Consider the following 12,306-nt stretch of genomic DNA (forward strand, 5'->3'; position numbering starts at 1 on the left):
TGCAATATTTTATGATGAAAATTTTCAAACATACAGCAAAGTTGAAAGACTTAAAAATGAATAGGCATATATACTCAACACTGAGGTTCTTCCATTAATACTTTATTATACTTGTTTTATCATATAGCTTATCCATATGTCTGTGTGTATGTGTATATATGTTTACACATACCCACCAATGTATCTTATTATTTGATGTATTTCAAGATTACTCACATCAGTGTATTTCCTCCAAATATATGCTTTTATAATATATATCAACTCGATTATATATTTATGCTTATATATGTATATCAACTGGAGTTCAGTATTTATTAAGGTAAAATTTACATGCAGTGAAATGTAAAATCTTAAATATATATTCACTGTGTTTTTACAAATGCGTAGAGCTTTGTAATCCAATATTGCCCTCACCTTAGGAAGTTACCTCATGCCCTTCCCAGTCTATTCATGCCCTCACCTTCTAGAGGCAGCTGTCATTTAGCATTGAATCTTCTTATGGTTGTGTTTTTTTCTGGGTCAATTTGTAGGAGAGAAATTGTTGGGTCATCAACAAACTAATACATGTTTAGTTTTGGAGGCTTCCCAGGTGGCGCTAATGGTAAACAATCTGCCTCCCAATGCAGGAGACTTATGAGACGCGGGTTTGATCCCTGGGTTGGAAGATCCCATGGAGGAGAGCATGGCAACCCACTCCAGTATTCTTGCCTGGAGAATTCCATGGACAGAGGAGCCTGGTAGGCTACAGTCCGTGGGGTTGCAAAGAGATATGACTAAAGCAACTTAGCACACACTCATGCATGATTAGTTTTATAAGAAATTACTAGACATCTTTCTAAGGTGGCTGTTCAGATTTTACATTTCCACAAATGGTTTGTAAGAGTTCTGATTGCTCTGTATCCGTGCTAACCTTTGATCTTGTCAGCCTTATTAATTTTAATCCTTATGGGTGTGTATTAATATCTCTGTGTTGTTAATTGGCATCTTTCTGATGAATAATGATGTTGAGCACTTGTGCATTTTGGCCATTCACATATCTTTGGTGAAGTTTTGTTCACATCCTTTTTGACGATTTTAAAAATTAGGTTGTCTTTTTATTATTGAGTTGTTCAGTTCCGTTCAGTCGCTCAGTCATGTCCGACTGTTTGCGACCCCATGAATCGCACCACGCCAGGCCTCCCTGTCCATCACCAACTCCCGGAGTTCACTCAAACTCACGTCCATCGAGTCAGTGATGCCATCCAGCCATCTCATCCTCTGTGGTCCCCTTCTCCTCCTGCCCCCAATCCCTCCCAGCATTAGGGTCTTTTCTAAGGAGTCAATTCTTGGCATGAGGTGGCCAAAGTACTGGAGTTTCAGCTTTAGCATCAATCCTTCCAATGAACACCCAGGACTGATCTCCTTTAGGATGAACTGGTTGGATCTCCTTGCAGTCCAAGGGACTCTCAAGAGTCTTCTCCAACACCACACTTCAAAAGCATCAATACTTCGGTGCTCAGTAGGAGTCCTTAATTGTATCTTGGATAGTCCTTTGCAGGATATATGTCTTGTGAATATTTTATCCCAGCAAACTTAGTTTTTAAGTGTTACTGTCAACAAATACTTACTGAGAGCACTTACCGTATGCTAGAATACAGCAGTAAACAAAATATATAAAAAAAATTCTTGCTGATGCCACAGTTCTGGCGTCACTGTAGTTCCTCAGTACAGTCAGGGAGACCAGTAAGAAGGCTTCTTCGGTGATCCAAGAGATGGCTTAGACTGGGGTTTTAGCAATGGAAGAGTGTGAGAACTATTTGGATTCTTCTGTATTTTGAGAGTAGAATTGACTAATTGAATTTGGAGTATAAGTATAAGAGAGGGAGCAATCAATGATGGCTCCCAAAGTTTTTTAGCCAGAGGAAATGGAAGGATAGGGTTGCCATTTATTGAAATGAGGAATTCCACAAGAGGAATAGGTTTGGGTGGGTGTGGGGAAAATGTTGGATTGGGAATTCAGTTTTAAATTTTATTTGAAATGCCTATTAGGTGTCTATATATGGAGAGGTCAAGTGGACGATTACATGTATAAGTTTGGAATTCAGAGGAGAGGCCAGGAGATATAAATCTGGGATCCATCTTCGTGTAGAACCCATTGTTATAATGATAGTGGGACCAGAAGCCAAAGAGAAAAGGTACATAAATCACTGATTTTTAAAATAAACCTTTTATTTTGTGATAATTTTAGATTTACATTAAATTTGAAGAGATAGTGCAGCGTTCTTGTATGCCCTTTACCCGTTTCTCCCTAATATTGCCATCTTAAATAACCATGGTACATTTACTGAAGCTAAAATACTAACATTGGTACATAATTGTTAACTAAAGTCCAGACTTTGTGCTTCATCAGTTTGAGATTACTAATTGTAATATGTGATGGAAGTTAAGAAACATTTTCTGAAGTATCTTCATAGGTTTTTGATTGCTTTTTCTTCTCTCTTTATAGAACTAATGGCTGAAGAGTAAATCAGTATGGCAACTATGGTTCCACCAGTGAAACTGAAATGGCTTGAACACCTCAACAGCTCCTGGATTACAGAGGACAGTGAATCTATTGCTACAAGAGAGGGGGTTGCTGTTTTATATTCTAAACTGGTCAGCAATAAGGAAGTAGTACCTTTGCCTCAACAAGTTTTGTGCCTCAAAGGACCACAGCTGCCAGACTTTGAACGTGAGTCTCTTTCAAGCGATGAACAGGACCACTATTTGGATGCCCTTCTTAGCAGTCAGCTAGCACTTGCAAAGATGGTATGTTCAGATTCCCCATTTGCTGGGGCACTTCGAAAACGATTGCTTGTACTCCAGCGTGTCTTCTATGCACTTTCTAATAAATACCACGACAAAGGCAAAGTGAAACAGCAGCAGCATTCTCCGGAGAGCAGCTCTGGTTCAGCAGATGTCCATTCTGTTAGTGAACGTCCTCGGTCAAGCACTGATGCACTTATAGAAATGGGTGTTCGAACTGGTCTAAGTTTATTATTTGCACTTCTGAGACAAAGTTGGATGATGCCTGTGTCGGGACCTGGTCTCAGTCTTTGCAATGATGTTATTCATACTGCAATTGAAGTTGTGAGCTCTTTGCCACCATTATCTTTAGCAAATGAAAGCAAGATTCCACCTATGGGCTTGGATTGCTTATCACAAGTAACAACCTTTCTTAAAGGAGTAACTATTCCCAATTCTGGAGCAGACACTTTAGGTCGTAGATTAGCTTCTGAGTTGCTGCTTGGTTTAGCAGCTCAGCGAGGTTCTTTGCGGTATCTCCTTGAATGGATAGAAATGGCACTGGGGGCTTCAGCAGTTGTAAATTCCATGGAGAAAAGCAAACTACTGTCAAGCCAAGAAGGAATGATCAGCTTTGACTGCTTTATGACTATATTAATGCAGATGAGGCGTTCTTTGGTATGTATAATAAATCTCAGCTTTAAAATTCTTATCTAACAATTTTGGAAAAGGTCAACTCAGCTTTTAATGAATTGGTGGTAACAGTGAATGATTTGAGAATTCTACTGGCGATATTAAGTTAGTTAAATATTTTACATACTTGGAGTGAATAAACTTTTATATGTGTTGATGTGAATACGTAATTTAAGGACAAACTAGTTGGTATTATGTTAAGATTTCTGAATCAGAAGTCAGGATTGTAGTTTAAGTTTTATGGCTTCTTGTACGAACTTGAGAAATTCATCTAACTTTGCTCTGTTTTAGCAAACTCAAATGTAAAATGAGGGGCCTTGGCTGGTGAGTATGGAGATCTTTTGACAAATTGCTAATTTCTAGCTTCTCAATTTTTATTAAATATTTATTATATGCTAAGTATTATTCTAGGCCCTAGGGATACAGCAGAGAAAAATGTAGTTTCTTGGATCTCACAGCCTAGTGGGGGAATCAGACAGTGCATATAAATTTCAGGTAGTGTGAAGTTCTAAGAATTAAAATAAGGGAGGGAAAGGGAATGCAGAATGATGGACTCAAGCAGAGATTGGGGAGGGGGATAGGTGTGGTATTTTAGTTAATGTGGTCAAGAAAGTCTCTGAATTGTGACATTTGAGCAGAGACCTGAATGGAGGGAAGTGATGAACCGAGCGTCCTAGATTTGTAATGAATATCTTGTTCATGAAGGAATTTAATTACTTGATTATCATAAAGGAACTAACTTTGGATACCATATTAAAGAATAAACAGTAAAATGCAGTGCAGTATGATCAATTTCAAGAATTTCTGAAATTGAAATTCAGTGCTTTTTGAAAACAGAATAAAAGTTTGAAATAATACAAATTTGGAATATAAAGATTAAACCATTCATAAATTGACTTAATTTCATTTGGGTGACATTGATCAGCCTTTTTGGTGTCCTTTATCACCAGATATCATATATCATTTAACAAATTTATTTAGTTTATAAAAATATGATTTATAAATTATGTGTGTATGTTTCATGTCTTACCCCCTGCCAAAAGTGAAGAGCTCTTGGATTGACAGGAATGTTTCGTAAAAAACAATTATGTTGAATTTACTTTTAAACCAGGGCATTTAAATTTTCACCTGGCTAATGTTTTATGCTTGTGAACTGAATAGTAAATATTGGGTCATTTTTTTTTTTTTACAAATAATTTTATTGTAAGTAAGTACTTGGAGACTCTAGATTATATCTATGAAAATTTGAATTTCTTAATGTTAAATAAAATGTAGACAGGAAAGCATGTGGTGCTTTGCTCCAAATCTGGCATGTTGGAAAGGCCCTATGATCTTTTAGTAGAGACCTAGAGCCAGAGATGCAGTGATCTGAGTAAGAAAGATTTGAGGTAACAGCAGTGAAAGGCATTTAGGCCTCTTGTGGTTTCTTATTGAATATTTAAACATGCACTTGCATATCTGTGTTTCTCATTTTATTTTGTAATTCTTAATACTTTCTGGTAACGTTCTCTAAATTTACACCATTTTCAAATATGTAATCCCATTTGATGACCTAAAATAATGTATCTGTTCTTGGTCACATGTTAATATTTCTGTGAGGAGTTACTTAATTCTTCATTTTACAGTCCCATTTATTTTCCATTGCCTTTGTCATAAAGAAAAGATGTTAATTATTACACAATCAACTTATATGATTGCATGCTTACCCCTAGTGTATTTCCTTTTTAACCAAAATGCTAAATACCCTGAGTCAGAGGCCTTTTTCCCACCTTACCCTCTAAACCTTATCCTGCAGTATTGCTCCTTAGCGGGAAGAGAATGCCCAAAGAAAGAAAATCGCTTTTCTCTGTATCTGTTTAGCTTCGTTGTCTTTTAGCACATTGGAAATGTTTGTATGCATATTTGTTTGTGAGTTTAAATTGGCTCTATAAGCCTAAGAAATCTTTATACTAAATATACGTACTACCTATGTAATGAGCTTTAATATTCATTTAATTAACGTATAGTATACTATTGCATTCATTTTTTGAATTTTTACTTACTGCTTCCCAGTACCTGGCATAAGGGAAGAAGAGCTCTAACCCTCGTTGAGTGCCTGCTACCTACCAGCTGCTTTTTATAAGCAGTGTCTCATTCAATTATCTTGTTAATCTGTAAAGAAGATATTGTTTACTGTTATCTTAAGGATGAAAAAACTGTGGTGGTTATCCAAAGTTACACACCTATTTGTCAAAAGAACTGAAGTATAATGTGTACTCCTAATTAAGCACGGATGGGCCAGGCACTGTGTTAACCAGTTCTTACAACCCCTAGTCTGTTGGCAAAGCCCATGTTTTTCTCTGACTACTATAGGCAGCTTTTACACTATTTATGTTAAATAGGCTGACTTTTCCCCCCATGAAGGCCTACCTTAAAGTAGATATAAAATACAATAAACTTATTTTATTGCTGGATTTCCAGTTTTCTCTCCACTTGACTTCTTTCATTTCTGGACAGAATGTTGTATTCACCTAGGCAGAAAGGGCCTCCTTTCTTCCCCTTCTAGGCTATACCCTTATGTTATAACTTTCTGTTGGGGCTAGGATACCCCAGATAGCTTTCGTCAAAATTCTGGGTATATTCTGGGGAAGAATCTTGTATGTTTGTGTGATTTAGTTTGGCCCTCCAGGAGACACCACAGGCCTATGTCAGATTGAATTTAATTAAATTTCAGATAGATCTTAGGGAAAAGAGATGGTTATTAACTTGAACTTTGTATTTATTATTCTTTCTTGCACAGTGAGTGATAGGATCTGATGCTCTTGGTCTCCAGGATTCATATTTCTTACACTTTTCAGTGTTATCAGTTGTTGTTAGTTGAGAACTCATAAAGTATCTAGAGCCTCTCCTGGTACACTGGACCTCATCCTGACCTGATTCTCACTATCTTAAGATTCTCTCCTCATGAGCAGCTGGGATAAAACTTACCCCCAAGCTATTAATAAAAGTTAGAGGGAGAGACACATAACCATCACTTGAGTACCTGGTATGCTTAGTCACTCAGTTGTGTCCAGCACTTTGCGACCCTTTGGACTGTAGCCCAGCAGTTTCTTCTGTCCATGGGATTTTTCAGGCAAGAATACTGGAATGGATTCTCATTTCCTTACCCGGGGTACCTTCCCCACCCAGGGATCAAACCAGCATCTTTTGTGTCTTTTGCTTTGCAGGCGAATTCTTTACTTGATGAGGCATCAGGAAACTGGTATAAGGCCTTAAAAAAAAAAAAAAAAAAAAAAGAGTTCATCCTTAAATTGTATTTCCATGTGTGATTCTCACTCAACCTCCACTACCCACACATACAGTAATTCAGAGATTCGAGTGCAAGTGTGCAAGATAATCATTAACTTATATTTAAATAAAGAGTAGGGAAATAATGTCACTGTATATCCCCGCATCCTAAAAAAATAAACTAAAAATATCAACAGCAGTAAAGGCGTCTTTGGCCTTTGATGCCACTAGGTATTTGCTGTGTGCCGGATACTGCTAGGCTCTGGGTTAGAAAGATGGATAAGCTTTGTAGCATCCATGCCTTTATCTAGCTTACAGTTTAAGGAAAGAGAGACGCATAGACATTTCATGTTAATGGTACTGGACTGCAGTAGAGCTCTGCATAGGGACAAGGTCATGGGACATAGGAGGAAGGCTAGAGGGGAAGGGGCTGAAAATGAAGGGTGCTTAAGTTTAGTTGAAAAGAGTTTGCTTCCATACATGAGGTTTGTGAATGAGGGAGCTGAAAAAGTCTTCAGGTGAGAGGTGTAGTGTTCACAGAGTGATGGAGGTGTGGGAAAGCAGGCTTCTGGATGTTCATGGTGGAATGGGATGAACTAAGGCTGATGAGCTAGGTGGGGCCATGTATCCCATGCTATGGGGTTTTGAGCTTAATTCGGTAGGCAGTGGGGAGTCACTGAAACAATTGGAAGAAGAATAAAACCAGATAGCAAGAACATAAGGAAATGTACTCCATCAAGTCTTAATGTTCTTGTCTGATTATCTTATTAATAAAAAGACAGGTGGGGAAAAAATGAAAAGGTATTATGATGGTAGGTAAATAAGAGAAAGGTAATTCAATGAAGACCTGTAAAACCACATATTTTTGTTATTTTAATTTCCTCTGTATCTTTGAACTTCCTGTTAGTAGTGTATGAATTGTTACACACTTAACATGCTTTGAACTTCCTGTTAGTAGTGTATGAATTGTTACACACTTAACATGCTTTGTTTTCCAAAATGAAAAATGCCTAGATGTAGCCCTCTTTTTCTGTTATGTAGTATATGTACAAAACACATTAAGAATTCTATACAAAATGAGTTTTAGAGATGTCTTTAATCCAAATTGACTGGGGAGGGATTAGTCTCACGCTTAATACTGATTTTTTGGGGAGAACAGAAATCAATGACAGTCACTGCAGACAGATTTTGAAGAATTTTTTGAAAAATTGGTTTGGTGCAAAAATATATTAAAGACTTGCTGTGTTTTTTCTTCTTTCTCTGTGTACATCATACAAAATAATGACAATCACTGCTTCCAGTTTTGAGTTCTTTCTATTAAGATCTGTGCTACAGATGTTTTATGCATAATTTCAGTTGTTATCACCAACAGCCCTAAATAAAAGAGGCATTATTCCTGTCTAAGGATAAGGAAACTAATCCTTAAGTCACATTGCCCATAAGTGATGAAGCATGGATTTAAACACAGGTCTGTTACTGAAAACCTTATGCTGTTTTCAGTGTTTTCCTTTATACTGTAAACAGGCATAAGAAAACCGATTATTATAGCCCTGGTACCAGCTCCCAAGAAGGTATAGTAAGCTGTTGTTTCTCATCTGCTTTTGGTTTGGTGATCAGTAGAGGTGACCTTTAAAGAATGGAGTCACAGATTACAATTCTGTTTTTCCCAGAGGTTCTACACAGCTAATTATGGAATTTGGAGAGGCTGTACATTATAATATTTTCTGGTATAGCCACACCTTATCTGTCTAGGATTTAGGTAATTTTGAACAGCCAGCTTCTGATATAACTCTGAGACCTGCAAGTGGCTCTTTAAAGCCTTACTATTAGGAGTGTGAGCCTCAGACAGCAGCATTGGTGTCACTGGAAGCTTGTTAGAAATGCGGAATCTAAGGCCCCCACCTATATTTACTGAATTGGAATCTGCATTTTAACAATTTCAGGATAATTCATGTTTACATTAAAATTCCAAAAGTACCACCTTAAGGGATTAGGAGGAAACATTGATTTGGTAGCAGTAGCTTAGCATCTGATGACCCAGCAGTAAATTAAATAGCCAATATCATTTCTTTCATTACCTAGGAATTGTGTTAATTAAAATACCTTGAATTGATAAAATCATATAGTCCTGGAGTTGAATGGGATCTTACAAAGCACGTAGGCTCAAATCCCTTCTACAGTAGAGGATATACTTTTCTATGGTATATTTGCCACGTGATCATATAGAATGTATTTTTACAAACAATAGCCTTTGAAATAAAGACACCAATGAAAATTTTACAATTATAGGATTGATAAATCAGAGAAGGAACTTGATATTTGTGATGTAAAGATTTAAGAATATAGGAATTTGAGGGAACAGTGGAGGTCAAGTTCACTCTGATTTATCAGTTTTCAGTAAAAGAGTGATTTCTGGTCATAACCATTGGGTCCTTTTGTGGAGGAATTGCATAGGAGGAACTGGTTTGGGTGAATGTGGGGGAAATGTTAGATTGGGAATTTAGTTTTGAATATGTTTATTTGAGATGCCTGTAAGGTGTCTATAAATGGAGAGTCAAGTGGACAATAACATTAGGCTGTTAGTTCCAGAGAGGAGCTGTGATTCCTCAGCTATGAACTGACTTGTGGGACTTTTGTTATGCCAAAACTAAGGAGGAACAGACTTAACTGCTGTTCTGGTCAGGATCATCAGTTAAGTTGGTTATATGCTGCTTTATTCTTGGAGCAAGTGAACAAGGCAGCCCCAGGGAAGTCCGGTATTCTTGCCTGGGAAATCCCATGGATAGAGGAGCATGGAGGGCTAGCAGTGCATGGGGTCGCAAAGAGTCAGACATGACCAAGCGACTTTCACTTCACTTCATTTATTAAATATTGGCCACCCAAAGAGTGTGTAATTGACAAAATTCTGCCTCTTTGACTGTTTCTGTGTTAAACCTGTGGCCCTTAGAACAAATCACTGTTTAATAAGATAATCAGTGAGGGATTGGTACTTAATTTACTGCTTCACTGAATAGCCACATCTTTTACAACACATAAAAGTTGGTTTCATGATGTAATGTTAGGATTTGATCTTAAAGCACATAATTACATAAACAGTTCTTTAAACGTTTTGTGGACACTTTAAGTGATTTTAATATATGTCTCTCTCCTTACCAAACTGTATTCCACAATATCTTAATTATAGGGTTCATCTGCTGATCGGAGTCAGTGGAGGGAACCAACCAGAACATCTGATGGCTTGTGCTCACTCTATGAGGCAGCTTTGTGTCTCTTTGAAGAGGTATGTAATAATCATGACTTTAAGTAATCATACATTAAAAGTTGCTTTGTCAAGGGATAAACTGGAAGATTGTGATTGACATATACACACTACTAGATATAAAATAAATAACTTATAAGGACTGACTGTGTAGCTCAGGGAACTCTACTCAGTACTGTATAATGGCCTGTTTGGGAAAAGAGTCCAAAAGGAGTGGATAGATGTATACGTATCACAGATTCACTTTGCTGTACATCTGAAACTAACACAACATTGGAAATCAACTATACTCCAATAAAAATTAAAGAAGAAAAACGAAAAGTTAGTTGTCTTAAAATGCTTATATTTATCCCTTAAAAATAATCCAATTCCGTCTCTGGAAAGGATGCAAAAGAAAGTGGTGTCAATGATTGTTGCTTCTAGAAAGTGGAGCTGGGGTGTCATATAAGGGTTGGGAGGGAAACGTATTTGTCAGTGCATACCCTTTTATTCATTTTGGACTTTGTGTAAGGTGTATTTTTTTAATTTAAAAATTTATTATTAAAACATAAGAAACACAAACATGTGCCTAAATGGAATTATTATAAAACAAACAGCCTTTTAGTCTGTGCTCAGGAAAGAAATAAAACTCTAGAAACCCTTTCATGTCCTGGTCATTATCCCTTTCCTCCTTCTCTAAAGAACCACTATCCTGAGAGTAGTCACTTCCTTGCATTTCTTTATAGTTGTTTGCATCCCTTAGACACTATAGTTCAGTCTTGTCTACTTAAAAAAAAATCATATGTATATGTTTATCTTTTCCTTCAATGTGTTTGTTCAGGGACCTGGACTTTTTAGGTTGTAGAATTTCCTACCATTTGGATTTTGTTAATTGATTATTCATAATACAGTTTCTTTGTATTTCCTGTATTTTGACAGGTGAATCTAGAGATTTGATCTGTTTCAGGTTTGATCCCTTTGGCAAAATCATACATGGTGTTGTGATCTTTCATTTGATTGTCTCTCTTTTTGTAGTACTAGCAACCCTGAATTCTTCATGATCAGATCTATTCATTAGTGCTTGGTTGAAAAATGGTATCAGATCAGATCAAATCAGTTGCTCAGTCATGTCCGACTCTTTGCAACCCCATGAATTGCAGCACGCTAGGCCTTCCTGTCCATCACCAACTCCTGGAGTTCACTTAGACTCATGTCCATCGAGTCAGTGATGCCATCCTACCATCTCATCCTCTGTCGTCCCCTTCTCCTCTTGCCCCCAATCTCTTCCAGCATCAGTCTTTTCCAGTGAGTCATCTCTTCGCATGAGGTGGACAAAGTACTGGAGTTTCAGCTTTAGCATCATTCCTTCCAAAGAAATCCCAGGGCTGATCTCCTTCAGAGTGGACTGATTGGATCTCCTTGCAGTCCAAGGGACTCTCAAGAGTCTTCTCCAACACCACAGTTCAAAAGCATCAGTTCTTCGGCGCTCAGCCTTCTTCACAGTCCAACTCTCACATCCATACATAACCACAGGAAAATGTTCTAATTATATCTTTCATCTTTTAGTTGTTAGTTGGAATGTTTTCGTGAAGAGATGATTCCCTTATTGACTGTTTGGTTACCTTGCGACAGTTCAAACAGGAAAAGCAGAATAAATGTTTGATTCTCCCATTTGATTAAAAAAAATTTTTTTAACACCAATTTTTATTTACTAGTTTTCAGTTTGATGAACTGGTCTTCTGTCATCCTTCAAGCTTGACCAGTTGACTTCACTTGAAAAATACTGTTACAAACTCAGATTTAAACCTGTTCAAGTTTTACTTCATTGAATTATCATCTGTAGTGAAGCTGGTACTATTTTATCTTTGGCCAACAGTCTTTCAGGGTAATAGTCTCTTCAGGGTGGTTCCCAAGTTCTTTTAACATAGACCTAATAATCTTTGGTAGCTTCCTTGGTAACTGACCCATCAAATTGTTCTGAACTCAAGATGGACTCATCTCACACATTTCTTGATCTGGATCTGCAACTAGCTAGCTATTTCTCCATAAGCCTTGGTTTCTTTTGGTGGAAAATAGTATTTTAGGATCACAGTCAGGGTGCTCACCACTACTGTGTCAGTGTTATTTTTCTGGGCTCTTACAGTAGAGCCAGGAAGCTTGAGTGTGTGTGTCTGTGTGTGTGTACATGTTTGTGAGTCTTTAAAGCTAATAGTATACCTCTTTAGTTGATACTTTCAGTTTCAGGGCTATAGAATTTTTACTTACCTTTTTCTATATTACAGTTATATCTCCTTTCTTTCAAAGTAAGAACATCAGTTTTCAAGGTATAGGGATGTAAAATTAGA

At 37.2% G+C, this 12,306-nt stretch overlaps 1 protein-coding gene across 14 annotated transcripts in view; it reads left to right on the forward strand.

The window, feature by feature from the left end:
- HERC1 (HECT and RLD domain containing E3 ubiquitin protein ligase family member 1) overlaps positions 1-12,306 on the forward strand; it is a 228,712-nt gene that overhangs the window by 62,116 nt on the left and 154,290 nt on the right. For 13 of the 14 annotated variants that reach the window (XM_070797433.1, XM_070797430.1, XM_070797428.1 and 10 more), the window contains exons 2-3: positions 2,486-3,441; positions 9,908-10,003. In XM_070797433.1, coding sequence (XP_070653534.1) covers positions 2,512-3,441; positions 9,908-10,003 — 1,026 coding nt within the window. In that variant the 5' untranslated portion in view covers positions 2,486-2,511. Of the gene's footprint in view, positions 1-2,028; positions 2,175-2,485; positions 3,442-9,907; positions 10,004-12,306 lie in introns of all 14 variants that reach the window. The other variant, XM_070797429.1, reaches the window with a different exon arrangement.

This window comes from Bos indicus, chromosome 10, assembly GCF_029378745.1.
Source record: "Bos indicus isolate NIAB-ARS_2022 breed Sahiwal x Tharparkar chromosome 10, NIAB-ARS_B.indTharparkar_mat_pri_1.0, whole genome shotgun sequence".
In the NCBI taxonomy this organism is placed as follows: domain Eukaryota; kingdom Metazoa; phylum Chordata; class Mammalia; order Artiodactyla; family Bovidae; genus Bos; species Bos indicus.